Raw genomic sequence first — 18139 nt, forward strand, 5'->3', positions numbered from 1 at the left:
TCCAGTGATCAGATTAAGCATTACTTATTGCAGAAAACACTCCCCTTTGGCTGATTACAAATGGAATCAGCTGTGGATGCAGCTGACCTGATCATGATTTAATTCTATAAAATGTCCTCTTTGCAACAGACAGGGTAGCACTTGCCCAACCAGACAAACAGGTACCACCACTTGGCCAAGTTGACACATGAACCCGACCATGACAGGGAGCTTCAAAAAACAAGAAGCCTGGAGAGAAAGTTAGTAGATGCCGCCATGTTTACCATGTGCCTTTCCAGTTGAGAGAGAAACCCTGAACATTATTGGCCTTCGTGAACCAAGGTATCTTTCCCTGGATGTTTTAGATTGTACATTTCTATAGCCTTGCTTTAACTGAGTCATTTTCATGGCCTTAAAACTGTAAACTTTCAACTTAATAAATTCCCCCTTTTCAAAGCCATTCCGTTTCTGGTATATCATATTCCAGCAGCCAGCAAACTAGAACAATGGGTATCCACAAATATAGGAAGCACAATACAAATCAAGCAGAACAGAAGAAGAGAAATTACGTCTGGACACTCTGTAGTGAAACTTCAAAACACCTAAGGAAAAGAAGATTTATAAAGGAACCAAAGAGAAAAGACAGATCACCTATTCAGAAAAGGCTGTTGATAAAACTCCTCAGAACAGCAATGGAAGTCAATCAATGGGACAGTATTTCCAAAAGGCTGAGAAAAACTTAGTGTCACTCAAGAACTGTGTACTGAATCCAAATATCTTTCAAGAATGAAGGCAAATTAAAAACATTTTCAGGTAAACAAAAACTGAGAGTTTATAATCTACAGACTTTCAATAAAAAAACTTTTAAATGATATTCTTCAAGAAGAAGAAAAATAATTCCAGAGGGAAGATAAGCAATGCAAAAAAAGAAAAGGAAAACAAATAAATTATGACATGATGATAAATCTAAACAAACAAACTCTGTATAAAATAAAGTCTAACATTGATAAGAAAGGTCAGAACTAAACTGTAACCTAGGTACCACACTAATGAAAAATATTAATAGGGAAAACTGTATGAAAGAAGAAACTTTGTACTTCTTGCACAATGTTTCTGTGAACCTACAAAAGCTCTAATAGAAAATAAATTAAAAATTAAAAAAAGGTCAGAACTAAAATATTGGACAACAATGGAAAAGAGCAGTTTTTCAAAGTTAAAGCCTTTTCAAGTCCTTATATCATGTGGGCAGCATTAGATGTTGATTAACTTAAGACCTTAATTTAAGTACATGGGAAACTTTTAAAGATCACTGCAACAGAAATAGAATGTATGGCCTCCAAAACAAATGAGAGCGAGAGAGAGAAAAAAAAAACAGAGTGTCTAAAAAAGGACAAAACAGTAGGCAAGGAAACCAGCAGAGGGAACTCCACATTAGACCTGGGGCATTCCCAGAGCTGCTGTAATAGAGACCTGTACTCCAAGAGTCTAACGTAATGTCAGGAGTCTGAACAAAGACAGTTCTAGGTGCCAGTACACTGTAGGGGAAGGGGGTCTAAGCTTCACCTGCCAACTCCAGCACAGAGATGATGGCTGGTGCACAGGGAAAACCAAGTAACCTTCTGAGCCTCCTCAGGACTCTAACGAATCACCTTGATGCATGACTGAGGAACCCAGGTATCAATATACCTTGATAGAAGACATGGTAACTCTCTCAGGAGCTTCAATGTTGTACCACACACACAAGCTGTTTCGGTTCTGTGCTACCAGCACATCACTTCCTGGGACCCACTGCACGTAGGAACAGAAGTTGAGGATCATCGTCTTAGAGCAGCTTTCAACGTCATACAGGTGCAACTGAAGAAGGAAAAGGTAGGAAGCACAATTAGAAGGGAATGTTAGAGTGTCTTCTCTTCCTAATAATGTCATGTGGCAAGCTAACCTATCACTCAGGTACATACTGAGTTTCAAAGCTTAAAGAACCACAACTCTTGAAGTTTATGCTAAGTAGTATAAGAGAGGCCCCAAAGAACACAGATCCATAACCTAAGAACTGAACCTAGCTGAAGGTCAGACTTGAATTCTTAGAATAACTCTGGGCCTGAGTAATCATCCTGGATTACAAAAGTACAGGCCACCAAACAAAGTCTGGAAATCTGGGATGTGGCTTTCACTGAAACGGAAAAATCACCAGATTGTCTCTTTGCTTTTGAGGTTGAACACTTTGGTAGTACTATACTGAACTCCAAAATTAATGAGGCTAAGAGGAATGCTGCCTTAAGCCACCTTAGTGCTTCAGATCAGCATGGTGAAGGGCACTGGACCTGTGGGAATGGGCAAAGGTCAGCTAGGTATGAGGAGGATGAGGAATGCAAAGGTCAGGAAGTCTCAGGAGGGCACAGCCTTGTGAAGAGTAAAACAGAAACTTACTCCCAAACTTTCTTTTTGACTTTAGTGCTATCAAGATATAAACTCCTCAAGGGTAAGACAGGATGGGTTGTGGTATCCAGTTCAAAGAATTTTGATCCTTCTATGCCTTTTGTTATGCTAATGGTGTAGCTTCAAGAAATTATGCACAATTTACCACCCACCCTCCCACTCTATGATCCCCAGTAGTAGCTTGTACTACACCCTCTATGGACCAGCTCAGGACTAAGGCCCTAGTAACCCTTCTCACACGAAGTTTCCGGTCCCTGAAGAGGAGCTTATGCCCAGTTTCATTAAGTTCCAGCCAATCCACACGACTCTCATGGCTGATGGTGCCAATGTTGTATCCACCAATGAGATCCACTACAGAGTAAAAGAGATGAGGTTGAGAGATTCCAAAGGCTGGAAACAACCCAAGTGGGCATCAACAAATAAATGAAGGAACAAAATGAGGTACACATACAATGGAATATTACTTGGGCACAAGAGAAAAAACAAAGTTAGGAAACCCACTGGCATAGAGAAGAACACTGAAAACATTATGTTCAGAGAAATGAGCAAGACACCTAAGGACAATATTTTTAAACTTCAACTTCTTTGTGAGACCAAGGGAGAGATGTTTATTTGGTCCAAAATTTGTATTTTGGGTAGTACATTATCTAATTTAACTTGTATGGTTAGTTCATTTGAACACCATAATTACATGGAATCTTAAATATGGCATGAGACCTTGTTGATTTGAACAGACAGATCAGTGTGATGCCCTAATATATCCCAGAGTAATGTGGGAAGAAAAGAAAAAAGTATTTGCAAAGTTCCCTTGGGGGCATGGGTAAAAAGGAGGAAATATTAACTTCCCCAGCTGGGGAATTCCTGATATTCTTGCAAGCGGTGGTGACAACCAATTCAATAGGCTGAATCCTAAATCTTGGGATTCACCCCTATGAAACCTATCCCTGAAAAGGAGAAGCTAAGCCTACTTATAATTATGCTTAAAAGTCATGCCCACTTTTTCTGTTGTTGCTTTTGTTGCTCAGATGTGGCCTCTCTCTCTAAGCCAACTTGGCAGGTGGCCTCACTGCCCTCCCCCCTACATGAGACATGACTCCCAGGGGTGTAAATCTCCCTGTCAATGTGAGACATGATTCCCAGGATGAGCCATGACCCAGCATTAAGGGATTGAAAAAGTCTTCTTGACCAAAAGGGGGAAGAGAGAAATGAGACAAAATAAAGTTTCAGTGTCTGAGAGATTTCAAACAGAGTCAAGAGGTTGTCCTGGAGGTTATTCTTACGCATTATATAGATATCCTTTTTAGTTCATGGTGTATTGGAGTGGCTAGAGGGAAGTACCTGAAACCGCTGAACTATGTTCTAGTAGCCTTGAAACTTAAAGACGACTGTATAACTATATAGTTTTAACAATGTGACTGTGTAATTGTGAAAACTTGGTGTTTGATGCTCTTTTTATCCAGGGTAGGGACAGATGAGTAAAAAAATAAGGATAAAAATAAATAAATAATGGGAGGGGATAAGGGGCAAAAAAAATCGGGTAGATTGAAATACTAAGGTCAGTGAGCGGGAGGGGTAAGGGGTATGGGATGTATGAGCTGTTTTTTTTTCTTTTTCTGGAATGATGCAAATGTTCTATAAATGATCATGGCGATGAATATACAACCGTGTGATGATCATTGTGAGCTACTGATGGTATCTATGGATGGACTGTATGTGTATGAAGATTTCCCAATAAAAATATTAAAAAAAAAATTAACACCTAAGGACAAAAACTGTACTTATTAGAAATAGCAAATTCACAGAAATAGAAAGCAGATTAGAGGTTACTGGGGGAGGGGGAATATAGAGAGCCTTATGATATTTAGAGCTTTACAAATGTTGCATCAGTCTAGAGTATATCACTGGGGAAAGCAAACAGCTAATACACATAATTTTGCTAAGATGCTGAGTCTCTTCCAGACTTGCAGAGGTTTTGTTTAACTTCCTAGTTAAATCAACAGATCCAGATCCACGCAAGAAATGTGACTCTTCTGGTATTCTCAGAGTTGCCTGAGAGTGTATCAGTACTGTGCAACTGGTATCTATTACTCAAAAATTCCTCTGGAGGGCAGCACAGAGCATCTCAAGGATGAGCTCTAGTGACAGCAGGCCAGTGAAAGAAAGCTAATGGATGAAATGACTTTGAGGATCATATTCACTCCAAAGGGACACTCACACAATTGAGTGGCTATGACAGAAGAGTACCATAGGATGAGGGGTGGGGAAGGCATACTGACAAAATAAGAGGAACCTTTAACTATAGTTAGGCTGGTCAGTGCAAAGAATGAATATTTTAGTGTGGTCTGAATCTTGAAGACAATATAAGAAGTGATCATATTTAGCACTGACCACTCAGGTCGGCTAGAATGCTTTCAGGGAGCCTCTTGATTAAAGCCCATTTACATACCGTAAATATAATTATTAGCACTGAATCATATATGTGAATGTGGTTAAAAGAGGAAATTTTAGGTTGTATATAAGTTACTAGAATAAAAGTTAAAACAAAACAAAACAAAGGACTGTTTAACAGAAACAGGGAACCCTAATGTAAATGATGGACTATAGCTAATAGTAAAATTATAAAAACGTGCTTTCATTGATTGTAACAAATGTACCACGCTAATGCAAGGCATTAATGATTGGGTGGCAGATGGGAACTCTGTATTTGATACATGATGCTTCTGTAAACCCACAATTTCTCTAATAAAAAAAAGAACTTTCTTTTCATTAAAAAGTAAAGATAAAGCCATGCTTCAATGCCTCAATTACAAACAGAATCATAGAATGTTAGAGCTGAAAGGGATCCTACTTCTGGGAACCCCTTGAAACCATAAACAAAGTTATGTGTGCATATACATCTTTCTGGGAAAGGATCTATGATTTTCATTAGATTCTCAAAGGGGTTGGTAACTTGAAAGGTCAAGAAAAGAGCTCTGTCATTTTATGTACATTTGAAAATGAAGCCTATGGAAGTGAGGTGACTCGTCTAAAATCTCACAGACCATTGCTGCCACTGGAGTCTTAGGCCTCTTGGCTTATATTACTATTTCCATTAGATAATTACATTCTGAATTCAGCAACCTGATGTGAAATATAATATTCAAGAAATGTAAAAATATCTGAGGAACAGATGAATATGTCCATGGAAATCTGATTTATGATAGAGATGGCATTACAAATTAGTGAGTGAAGAAAACACTTTCAATAAATGGCTAAATATATGGAAAAATACACAATTAGACCCCTACCTATATATATCATGCACAAAAATAAATTCCGGGTGAAAAAGTAAAATGTTAAAATGTTAAAAGAAAATATAAGAGGATTAGGGATGGAGTTATTAAGTAAGATCTCAAAAATTACTTTTGAAAAGTGATAAAATGGACTACATTAAAATTTTTAAACACAAAGATATCTAAGAAAAGAGGAAAAACAGGCTGGGACAAGATAGCTGCAATGAAAGTAACTATCAAAGGTTATACACGCATATCAAAGAAAGTCTTCAAATCAGTAGGGAAAAGACAATTCAATTTTAAAAAAGGACAAAAGATATGAATTGGCAATTTAGAGAAGAAGAAATCCAAATGGCCAATAAACAAATGAACAACAACAACAAAAGTTCATACAATGAAATATCACTTTATATATACATCGGATTGAGCCAAATTATAAAGTCAGGCAATTTCAAGTATTGGAGAAGATGTGGAATAATGGGAACCCTAATTGCTGGTGGGAATGTAAGTTGGTAAATGTTTTTGGAGAACAACTTGGATATATTTCACCAAGTTGAAGAGATATCTTTACCACAATTCAGCAAGAGAAGTGAGTACTGTAACAGTGAAAAACCAACAACTTAAATGTTCATCAACAAGAGAAGAGATAAGAGATCCCAGGTAAACATAACACGATGTTAGGATTTGACAGAACCGGGTGACAGATACACAAGTAATAGCATCATCATCATCATAAATAGTTAACACAAAGTCCTTATTATGTACCAGGCACAAGCCTAAGTGCTTTCTTATAAGGAAGGTACTTTTTTTTTTTTTTGAGGAAGGTACTATTTTTATCCTCATTTTGTGCATGAGGAAATTGAGGAACAGAAAGGTTATATAACTTACCTAAGGTCACAAAGGTAGTAGAGAAATGGGGCAATTTGACTCCAGAGCCTCATTCTTACAATTACACTAAATAGGAATTTGTTATGTTATTTTCTACACTTTTTTCTACATTTGAAACATTCCATAATGAAAAATTAAAAAAGAACTTATGAAATAAGATTTATGAATGTGAACATTTGTGAAATACAAATAAAGTTTCTGCCATTATTAGTTACTAATGACAACCTGTACAAAAAAAATAAGGCCCCTTTGGTTCTAAGAGTCTATGACTCTATGAAATCTAAAGAGGAAAATCCATAAATTCACTAATGGTTCTTCTCTACTAGTCACATTTTTCCAGCCCTAAGATATATGCCTAGAGAACATGAAAAATTATATGGGAAGGCATACATATTCACCTGTGTATCTATATGTGAACATCTAGATATAGACAAACACACATGGATTGAAACGTCATATATCCACTGCAAGAGTAAGTTTACACATTAACTGGTTGTCTCTCAAATTGCTGGGTTCTCCAATGAACACAGTTCTGTCTTATGGAAGTCCAATATAAACATATATTTTGTCATTAAACTTATGAGAGAGTCTTACCTACAGCAATTGTCTTGATATCAACAAGGTAGGCCAATTTCTTATTATCTTCCATTCCTCGCTGACGTCTCTCATTAATACGGACGCTGAAACATGAATGGCAACGTCAGGCAAAATGGGCATTGGTAGTGGGATGTTTATCAGCTGCTCTGAAGCAGCACACGGGATGAGGTTTTAGATTAGCCTGAAGACACAGTAGTTAGAGATCAAAAACTCCTTTTAGATGGCAAGAATTTAGAGCACCTCGTGGGGTTACCTGATAAGATGGGGATTCATGAATTCAGTGCGTACAGAACCCAGAGTATCATTGCTCCCGTATTCCACCAGGGTTAGCTCTCCAGCATTGAAGATCATGCATACCTAGAAAAGAAAGGGGTTGTCATGTGGTGGAAAGATTGCATGAAGAAAGAGAAAAACAGTAGAGGGAGGTATACTGTCAGTTCAAGGTGACTCTCACTTCACTCTGTGTTCTGTTCCTCTGACTATTTCATCCTCCCCTTTTCTTTATCTGCTGTCTCCCCAACCTCTCACCATCTTTCTGACACAGAAGCTAAAAGCAGGCTTGTCAAGATGAAGGTGAATCAAGCTCTACTCACATTCTCATTTTCAAAGAAATACTTCTCATTGCCACCAGATCCCTGCCAGGCTACCTGTAAAGTAGAAGAAGCCACAAAGGAGCAATGTGGATAGTTATCTAAGACAATGCTGAAAGCACGACAGGATGGAAGACAGAGAAATCAAAAAGCTAGGGGAGACTTAGGCATTGCTCCAAGGGGTGCTATATCAGATTTTGCCCTGGCCCTATGTTTTTTAGAAATAACAAAAAAGCAGTCCAACTCTGGTAATTCTTCCTCCAGGATTCCAAACCTCCTGGGACCCATTCCCCGACCCTAGACTGCTCCCTGTGGAGATCTTCTCCTAGTGATTATGGCTTCCCAGAAGCTGCAGCTCAAGATGCCCCATACCTCTATCTGTCCCACTATTTTTGATTCATACCTCACTAAGCCGATTAGTATTCAAGTCCCCTAGCAGCAGTGTGTCTGACGTATGGGCAACCAAGTAACGTTCTTTTCCCAGGATTTTCACCTCTTCCACCTCATAGCCATAGTGTGACTTGAGTACCACTCGGGTCCCCGATGACAGGTTCTTCACAATCACCTTGATAAGGAACAAGTCTGAGCCTTTACACTTCCCCACCCCAAAGTGGGGTGTGGCCTGTGCCTTCCTCCACGGTGCTATACACAACTAACATCTTGTTTCCCCACCCAGTCAAGGATATTGTTGGTATTAATGGTACCTTACATTAATACAGGGCTTAACTATTTAGGAAACGTTTTCATACACCATCTCTTTTGATGCTCGTAATATGTACGTTTCTGAAAGTTCTGCTGGGTAAAACCAATCTCTCTACATTCCTGCAGCTGTTGGTACAAATCATTATGATAACATTTAGCATAGTTTATCATATATATATTTTTATCTTTTTTTTTCTTATCATATTATCTTTTGATGTGCTGGTCTCTTCTGAATGATATCTATTAAGTATCTAACAGATAATACCTTTGTATTCTCAATACCTAATACAGTGTCGACATGCAATAGAGAATGGATGAATGTTTCTGGAGAAAATGAAAGAATGAAGAAAGCAATCGATGATAAATGGAAGGAAGGGGGGATGAAGATAGAGAAAAGAAAAGAATGGGCTCATGAATTAAGAAGTTAGAGTGCAATATCATAAACAGTGAGTTCAGAGACCTAAAATAACGGAGTTCACCATTTAATCATATTTATCAACTTCTCAGTTGATGGCTTATATGCAGGAAAAGAATTAAGTGGTAATGCTGGTAGACCTTAAGCCTGCTGCTTAAATCTTTCTTTACAATAGAGCTGGAAGAACTACAGCAAGAAGGTTGTCAAGGAGATGCTCAGACATGATCTGCTCCCTGGAATAGCTCTGCCCGAGGGATAAAGGTAAAATTTGACACTGTGGCTATGGCTGGATGACAAGGAAGCACCACAAGAATGAGTTATCCTTGGCAAGATCTGGGTGCAGCAGGATATCACTTGCTTACCTGGCTAGGTCCCACATATGTCAATTCAAACTTGTTCTTGTAAATACTTCTTCGGAGGCAACAGTCAAACTGTTCTACCCCTCCACAGAGTGTGCCCTAGAAGAGAAAGTGACAGTATAAGTGTCAACAGAAACTGGCACAAGCAAGACAGCTAGAGACAACCTCAAAATCTAGACTTGAGAATTTAGGACTGGTAATTTTTTTGTTTTGTTTTGTTTTTGTTTTTGCAAAGTGGCTGTATCATACTACATTCTCATGAGCAATATATGAGAGTTCCAGTTGCTCGATTTATTTGTTTATTCATTCATTCATCCTTTTATTTATTCATTAATTTTATCCATACTAATAGGTATTCACTGATTTCTGTTTTTTTTAACATTTTTTTATGAAATATAATATATATATACAAAAAAGCGATAAATTTCAAAGAATACTTTAACAAGTAGTTTTAGAACAAGTTTCAAAGTATGGTACGGGTTGGTTACAATTTCCACCATTTCAGGTATTTCCTTATAGCTGCTGTAAGACACTGGAGACTAAAAAGAAATATCAATATAATGATTCAGTCACCATACTCATTTGTTAAATCCTATCTTCTCTGTTACAACTTCTCCTTCTTCTTTGATCTTTCTCCCAATCTTTAGGGATAATTGGACAATGACCATTCTAATCTCTTCATGTTGAAAAGGGGTGTCAACATTATGGGGTAAGGGGATGCAACTGGTTGATGATCTTGGAGAGACTGGTAACTCTGGGTTTCAGGGCAGATTTGGCCTAAGAACCATCTGGAGGTGAAAGGTTTCTGAAAAGTAAACATTTATAGAGCCTCAGATAGTAGGGCTGGTAATTTTTGAACCAGAATGAAAGAGTTGGCAATTGATGGACTCTAGGGCACCTCATATTGATGGGATACAAGGAAGAAATCAGCCCTACCTGTACAGCAATTCATCCCTTTTGGCCTCCAATAATGTATGAATTTCTCTTTCCTGTCTTTAACCCCAAATCTCTAGGTTGCAGTTAAAGGGAAAGAGGAGGATCTATATTATCAGAAGACAATGCTTTGGGGAAAGGCAGGATTTTTTTCCTAGTTCAGAGAAAAGCCCCATTCCAAAATGGGTTACTTGTTACATACCGCACAGAGCCGAGAACCATCCCGCTTCCAGGCCAAGGCTGTAATGGTGTACAAGTTGGCAATCTCCTTGGGCTTTGCCTCTTCCCACAGGCTCCTTCGCGGGCTCCAGTTGAGCACCCGAAGTCTGAAATAAAGTACTTTGCTTTTAGAAGAGATGGAGACTGAGCAAAAGTGAAAATGGGTTGGATTCTGATCCAGATGCCCACTCTGGTTAAGAACCACTCGGCTAAAGCACAGCATGTGTGCAGAGGAAGTAGGCAGAAGGTGCAATGGAAAGCTGAGTTAACCCACCTGTCATAACTTCCCAGCACAACAGACTGGCCCCCAGGACTTGCTGCAGCTGTGGTGAACTCTCGCTCCTGAGGGTCACGGCTATAATCAAAAGTTTGTAGCACATGGCCTTCCTTGCCATAGGCCACGATCCTCCGATCACAGCCTGCAGCCACGATGCTGTTGGTTGCCCAAGCCAAGGCATAGGGTGGACATGAATGGTTAACCAGCTTTCCCTGAAACAGAAGTAGATGGTTTCAATCACTCTCTGATGCCTGTAAACCCCAAAATTCCTCATTCCCAACACTCACTCTGATCAGTCTACACAGCAGAAATCCTTCTCCCAACATTTTCCACCCCTACATATCCTAATTCCTGAAGAATTCACAAATCACCTGTCTCACACTCACTTATCAAATATATATATACATATATGACGTATATAAATACAGACATTGTGTTCTAGAGGAAACCTCAAAATACTTGTGTATACCTAAGACGGCCCCCAAAGGAGATATCCTACACATTAACCAACACTCTTACTACCTAGCAAATGACTCCTTTTTCAGGAGGGCTACATTTAATTATATGATTTAAACAACAGAGAATAATACAGTACAGAATAAAACATGAAAGTTCTCTTTATTCCCCCATCTCTCTTTCCCCTCTCCAGAGTATATCATTAACTATTTCTCCTATGGATTTATACACATATATTTTTTTCAATGAGTGGGAATAATTTTCATTTTTTATTCATCTCAGAGTCTTTATTTCCTTTCATCACTTGAGTCACCCCTTCTCATAAATATTAAGCTCTGGCCCCTTCAACACAAATCCTCTCTGTGGCTGTGTTCACCCCACTGCCTCCCTTTTTGAGCTCTCACTCCTCTAGTTTCCTCCCCTGACAACTCAATAGAAATTCATTAGCTGTCCAACCTCTTCTGGGAGAGTCCCTGGAATTTCCTCATCCCCTATCCCACAGCATCCTTTATCATACCTGTGACTCGCCAGAGCCTTCATCATCGAAGAAATACCTAACAATAGTACCATCTGCATGACCAGAGAGAATTCCTTTCCCAGAACAACTGAAAAGAGAAAGTGGGAAAAAGGAGGAATGGAGGGAAATGTGAGGAAGAGATTAGAGGATTCTATCCCACCAAGAAAGTCCCCTTTCTCTTCACCCTCCCGTGGTTCCCACTATCAGTCCTCCCCACCCCTCATACTATGGACTACGACCCGTATACCCCCACCCCCACCATCCAGACTTCCCAGCTTTTTCCTAACATTTCCAAGCTTTTGTGATAACCTCTCTTCCTTACTCACTTTGTTGTTAGTGACACCACGTAAGAATCTGTCCCATAGATGGTAGACGATTTATTAGTTTTAGTGTTTGCTAAACGAACCTGAAAATGGGAGAATGGACACAAGTGTGGGTAGGCTACTCTCAATTTCACCCAGGAGCTAAGGAAAAATAAAAAACACTGGTTCTGATGCATTCTTCACAATACATGACTTGCCCCTAAGGGAAATCAGCCAAACTGTTCTCTCCAGAACCTTCACGACTAAATTCCCACCTTTCCTGGATTTCCCTCCCCTCCTTTACCTTCCCCTCAGCCAATCCAAACACAATGATGCACTCCGCTGGCCACTGAAGACAAGTAACTGCACTCTGTATAAAAGAAATCATGAAAAGGATAACCCCATCTAGGTGGGTTAACAGCATTTATAATTACCTGCACCATCTATCACATGCTACCATCCCCCACTGTACCCCCACAAACTTTTATTGGGAGAGAGAGGGACACATTGGATGCTAAGAGGAAAAGTAGAGGAGGAGGAACAGCCAGGCAGCACCATCCTTGCAGTAGGAAAAGTCAGATTTGGATGTTAGAAAGTGTAACTCCTGGGTAAAAAGACATATGGATATATATATGGTCATTCTAATCTCCCAGGGATGGGTCTGAACTTTACCGTCTGGATGAACTTGTTGCAGATGACTTTCTTGTCACCCCTGCCAAATTAGAAGAGGAACAGCAGATTGAAAACCACTTCCATAAGTAATTGCTAAAAGCAACACTGGGAGGAACCCTTCCCTGGCCCATTAGTGTTATCCTACCCATCTATACGAACCCCGAAAGGAGGTATAACAGGGAATCTGAGTAGCTTTGGAACAATAACAAACAAGAAAGTCACTCTGGACTCCCCAGAACCTCACAGAGCCTCCTTCTGACCTTTAACTGATTCCTCCAGGGATGGGATCATACAACATACAGGACAGGCAACGGCAGAGGAGAAACAACAAGCTCCAGGAAATCTCTGGCTTCCCTGCTTGGCTTTCTGTCTTCTCTATTTCCCCTCACCAGTGAGGCACTGCTCTCACCTTCTCCCTTTCTTGGCCTCCCCATCTCCCAATCTCTAGCCTCACCAATCTTCTCCAATCTTGTAGACATAGATGATGTTGTCAGTCTGTCCTATGGCAATTTTAGTGGAATCAGGAGAAAAAGCCATGCCTTTCACCATATAGCTCTTTCTGCCAAACTAAGGGTTTAAAAAAAAAAAAACAAAAAACAATGAGTATACCTGGAAGAAAAAGGAGAAGAAAAGGTGCATGTGTGACTGTAATAAGTTTGAGGGATTTATACTGAAAAAATGAGGGGTGGATCATTTCCTATGCCTTCCTATGGCTAGGAAGTAGGTCAGGAAATTTTCTAGGTTTCTGAGGCTCCATCAACAGGTGAAGATAAATATGAGGTTAAAAAAAAAATCCATGGAACTGTACTATACAGTGAGCCCTAAGTTAAACCATGAACTATGGTCAGTGGTACAATTATAAAAATATGTTTTCATCAATTGTAGTAAATGTCACATACCAATGCAAGGTGTTAATAACAGGGTGGTATATGGGAATCCTGTATTTTATACATGATTGTTCTATAAACCCATAATCTCTAAAATAAAGGAGGAAAAAAGATATACATGAGAACACTCTTCACCTTCATGTCAGCTGGCTTGGTGGAGAATTTATCTCTCCGCTCCCCATGTTCATCATATAGCAACACCACTCGGTCCACTGTGCAAACAGCAAATTTGGCATTGTTCTGGGACCAGGCCATGCAGGTCACCTTTGCGGCCCCATCCTGAGAGACAAAGGGAGTAAAATAAACCCAGCTGCTGGTTTAGAATGCCAGAAACATGTCTAATTCTGTTGCTTCTGGTATGACTTCAGTCAGTTTTCTTCCTGTCAAAGTGCTTTCCGTAACCATCAGACCCTGAACTGAGAGAACAATGTGCTTCCAGAGACCCATAACACCATTATACTAAGGGGTGACATGCTAAATCAATCATACAAGTGTGTTCCTGCAATGGCCATCTTGTCTCTCATACCCCAACTCTGCTACTAAGATAAACCCAATTGGCCTGATAAGTTCTAATCTTTAGCCAATCATTCAATGAATATTCTTTGAGCACCTTACCAAGAAAGGCATTTGGCCAGGGGCTGAGAGGGTAATGAGGAACAGAATGTGGTTCCTACCCTTGAAGGGTTTAGGATCTAATCATACGGTAAAAAACTGGAAAAGTTCCATAAGAGAGGTACCTAAAAATCATACAATAGTTTGGAAAAGGATGAGATAATTTTATATTTAAATGATCAAAATTAAAGTTGGACAAATGGACACAATTGAGTGGGAGAAATTATTTGAGGTGGAAGGAATAGCATGAGCAAAGGCAAGTTTGGTCAAGAATCAGTAATTTAGTTGAGCTGAACTCACTTTGTACACAATAGAATAGGGGAGGAAAGGCAGGGAGGGGAAAAAACAGGCTAGCTCAGGAAGGGTCTTTGAAGCCAGGCCACACAGTTTAGGCTTCTTTGGTAGGAAAGGGGGAAACAGTGAAAGTTCTGGAATGGGGAGCAAAACAGAGGTGAAACTTACGATGAACAATGTCATCCCCTCTCCCCCCAGTAACCACTTTACTGAAGCCCAAGTTGGAAATGACCACTAATTTTCCATCCTTTCCCATCATCAGCCATGATTTTTTATGATTCTGCCACTAAAGGTTGCCCTCCTTGAAATAAAACAAACAAACAAACAAAACAACTTTTAGCTTCTACTCCAATTGCTTGACTAATTAGTTGGGCTCTAGAACTCTGGCTTAAACACTGTTACTTTTCCCTTCACTCCTAACTCACCTACCTCCACAGTCAGAAGTAAAAAATCTCAAACAAGAGCCGAAAATAGCCATACCACCACCACTAACATTCTCCAACTATTGATGACATCAGATGAAAATGACTGAGGGCCCCTCCACACCGCTGCTGATCATCCTGCTTCATCACTTTGCCCAATCCTGCGCATTTGGCCCTTTCCTGCATCATGACATCATCTTATCTCAAGAGATTGAAGGGGCATTTCATTTCCAATTATTCTATTAGGGGAAAGGACTCTTAAATTACAAATTCAGGGTGCGGTTTACTGAGCCACAAGTACAGCTCTCTTAAATTTCCTTCAACTTTCCACAGCCTCTGTGAAGCCTTCCTGATCTTCACAATCAATTCTCCTTTCTCTACAAGACATACCTCACAGGACTGTTGGGAGGATTAAATGAGATCGGAAATCAAATAATAATAGCTAACTTTTTACAAGCAGTGCCCATAGACTACACATTTGCAAAATGTTTGACAGGCATTAGCTCATTTAGCCTCCTATCTCTGTGGTGAATGCTATCATTATCCCCCCTTTTACAGTTGGGGAAACTGAGGCATAGAAAAGTTAAATAATTTGTCCAAGGTTACAAAGTTTATAAGTGGCAGAGCCGAGATTGAAATCCATGTATATCTGACTGCATAGACTGCTACCCTAACGCCTGTACTTAAGCTTCCCTGGGACATAATAAGCACTCAGTTACAGCATATACTACTCTTTTAGCTTTGTATTATTTTGTCCTTTCGATTGTGAATATTCTTCTCTCTTGTCTATCAGTTTTCAGACTGCTTTTCCGTTTACAAAGTTCTTTTGTGCCTATCACTTCATTTAACTCTCCCCTGAGTCACCTGCAGTTGCTATTATTGTTCCCATTTTCCAAATAAAGAAGCTAGATGAGTTCTGAGAGAAATTACCTATAAGAGCCAAAGTCAGAAAAAACAGGAAATTTGTTTAAAGCAGTGGTGGAGCTAGCGACTTGAACTCAGGTCTCCTAACCTGACTGTCTTTTGTCACCATGACTCAGGGTTCCTCCTCTAGTAGCCTCTTTCACATCCTAGGGTCTTCGCCACTCGAATGAACGGTTCAGTCTTCCGCACTCCCTATTGAGAGGTTTGTATCTCTTAGATAAGTCTGTACAGATTTATGTTCGTTGCTAACATGAGCGCCTCGCCCTCTATCACAAGTCTCTTTAAGGCGGGGATAAGAACTTAGGTAGTTTTAGGGTCCCTTACTGCCCAGCCCGGGGCTTGGTACACAACTGATGTTAAACGAAACGTAAGGAAAGCTGCAGTTGTCGGCTGTCCATCTCACCTACTGCACATTTTGTGTGGACGGCGCAGCGTCCGAAGCATCCTTACAGCCTGTACAGACTTGCGCACACAATGGACGCTCGCCACTGTTAAACTTCAGTTCCCCGACTTTTCTCTGAACGGAAGGCGGGCGGGGGAGGTAGAGGCACGCAACTCCTCACCTGAGGGCTCAGCAGGGTCCTCAGGTGCTTCAACTGCATGACGAACACCTGTCTCGCAGATGCCACCAGCCAGACAACTCCCGTGGTTACCTGGACAACCCGCCACGCAGCCGCAGCGACGGCCTCTGACGCACCGGCGACCAGGGCACGGCAAACGCTACAAGGTCATCACGTAAACTCTTCGCGAAGCACACAGGACGTGCGCAAGCGCAGTGAGACCTACGGCGGGACCTCGGGAAGCCGCCTTTCGTCGACCAATCCCGTCACTGCTTGCAACCCTACGCTCAAGCCACGCCCACAAGCCCCTCCAAACTCTGGGTCCTAGGTAGGTGGCTTGTGTTTGATGTACGATCGCTGAGCGTGGCCGAGTGCATTCTCTTTTAAGCCTTTCGACCCTGCGGAAAGCAGGACCGTAGCTATTATAGGCATTTGATTTATGCCGGAAATGAACTTAGGTTCATTTAGGTTAGGTTCACATAGGTTATATGTGACCTGCACGAGATCACAAGGCTGACAGTGAATACCTAGTGTCTGCCAGGTACTGTGCGAAGTGCTTTACCTACATTATCTCATTTAGGCTCAAAACCACCTTTGGAAGGAGCTAATATTATTAGGAAACTCAGGATTAGAGGGGTTTACTTGCCCAAGCCAACAGATCTGGTATTGACCCCAGAACTGATGGAAGTTAAACACCCTTTATATTCCTTCTCAACTCCTGCCTTCCTGCCGGCCTGCTATATACACTGTGACACTCTCATCCAAAGAAATAATGTGTCCAGAGTTGAGAGATGAGTATTTTGGAATCAGTGGCCAGGGAGAGGTAAGATGTCCTACTTCCAAATTGGGAGACAGTGGGCTAGAGATTGCCTTTTTTTTTAATTTATTTTTGTTGTGAAAAATAACATATTTACAAAAAAGCAATAGATTTCAAAGCACACCGCAACAATCAGTTATAGAACAGACTTCAGAGTTTGATATGGGTTACAGTTCCACAATTTTAGGTTTTTCCTTCTAGCTGCTCCAAGACACTGGAGACTAAAAGAAATATCAGTGTAATGATTCAGCAGTCATTCCCATTTGTTAAATCCTATCTACTATGTTATAACTCCTTCTCCTTTGATCTTTCTCCCAATCTTTAGGGGTATGTGGGCTATGCCCATTGTAATTTTTTCATATTGGAAAGAGCTATCGATAAGATGGGATAGAGGATAGAGATTGCCCATATGACTCAGAACACAGGGCAGACCAGAGAGAGCTTGGCTTACCCTATAGGTGAAGGTTAAGTCTTGGGATACCTGGGATTGGGGCTTGGTTAAGTAAGAGATATATTTACTTGATTTTTGGATTGTATAGCTAGGATCCCTTTCAGAATTACTGGTCAAATTTTATGTAACCTAATTGAGAGAGAGACACAGAAAAGGAGGGTTATTCATAAAGCCTCCTGTGGAATGATCCCTAGGAAAGCCCTTAACCCCTAGAAAGTATCCTAAATACTGTCATTTACCACAGCAAATTTACTCAAAATCTGCCTGATTTTAGGTCCTGAAGCTTACATACACACACAGTGGTTTCAGATGTCAGCAGATATTTTTTCCTGGCTGTCACCACCCCTGCCTTGGGAATTAGGAGAGGGTAGAGGACAGCTCCTATTTTTATAAGAAGCAAGTAGACCCTAGTGGGGCAGAGTCCAAAGTATAATTCTTTTGACAGGGGAATTTTAATCCCTCAGTTTTATTCCCAAGAATCCTCCTCTGGACATGGTTACAAAGCCTGAATATAGATTCATTTACAGTTCACAATTATTAATGTGACCAACTGGACAG

At 40.4% G+C, this 18139-nt stretch overlaps 1 protein-coding gene across 9 annotated transcripts in view; it reads right to left on the minus strand.

Annotated features, from left to right (window-relative positions):
* The window catches only part of IFT172 (intraflagellar transport 172), a 40104-nt gene extending 23605 nt beyond the window's left edge, over window positions 1-16499 (minus strand). For 6 of the 9 annotated variants that reach the window (XM_077152452.1, XM_077152456.1, XM_077152455.1 and 3 more), the window contains exons 1-16: window positions 16317-16499; window positions 13637-13780; window positions 13069-13181; window positions 12615-12654; window positions 12247-12312; window positions 11967-12046; window positions 11641-11728; window positions 10665-10879; window positions 10374-10497; window positions 9242-9337; window positions 8166-8327; window positions 7766-7819; window positions 7426-7529; window positions 7170-7255; window positions 2654-2766; window positions 1666-1833 (exon numbers count right to left, since the gene is read on the minus strand). In XM_077152452.1, coding sequence (XP_077008567.1) covers window positions 1666-1833; window positions 2654-2766; window positions 7170-7255; window positions 7426-7529; window positions 7766-7819; window positions 8166-8327; window positions 9242-9337; window positions 10374-10497; window positions 10665-10879; window positions 11641-11728; window positions 11967-12046; window positions 12247-12312; window positions 12615-12654; window positions 13069-13181; window positions 13637-13780; window positions 16317-16355 — 1692 coding nt within the window. In that variant the 5' untranslated portion in view covers window positions 16356-16499. Of the gene's footprint in view, window positions 1-1665; window positions 1834-2653; window positions 2767-7169; window positions 7256-7425; window positions 7530-7765; window positions 7820-8165; window positions 8328-9241; window positions 9338-10373; window positions 10498-10664; window positions 10880-11640; window positions 11729-11966; window positions 12047-12246; window positions 12313-12614; window positions 12655-13068; window positions 13182-13636; window positions 13781-15841; window positions 15946-16156; window positions 16293-16316 lie in introns of those variants that run through there. The other 3 variants (XM_077152449.1, XM_077152450.1, XM_077152451.1) reach the window with 3 other exon arrangements.
* Between the last annotated feature and the right edge of the window lie 1640 nt (window positions 16500-18139).

This window comes from Tamandua tetradactyla, chromosome 3, assembly GCF_023851605.1.
Source record: "Tamandua tetradactyla isolate mTamTet1 chromosome 3, mTamTet1.pri, whole genome shotgun sequence".
NCBI lineage: Eukaryota > Metazoa > Chordata > Mammalia > Pilosa > Myrmecophagidae > Tamandua > Tamandua tetradactyla.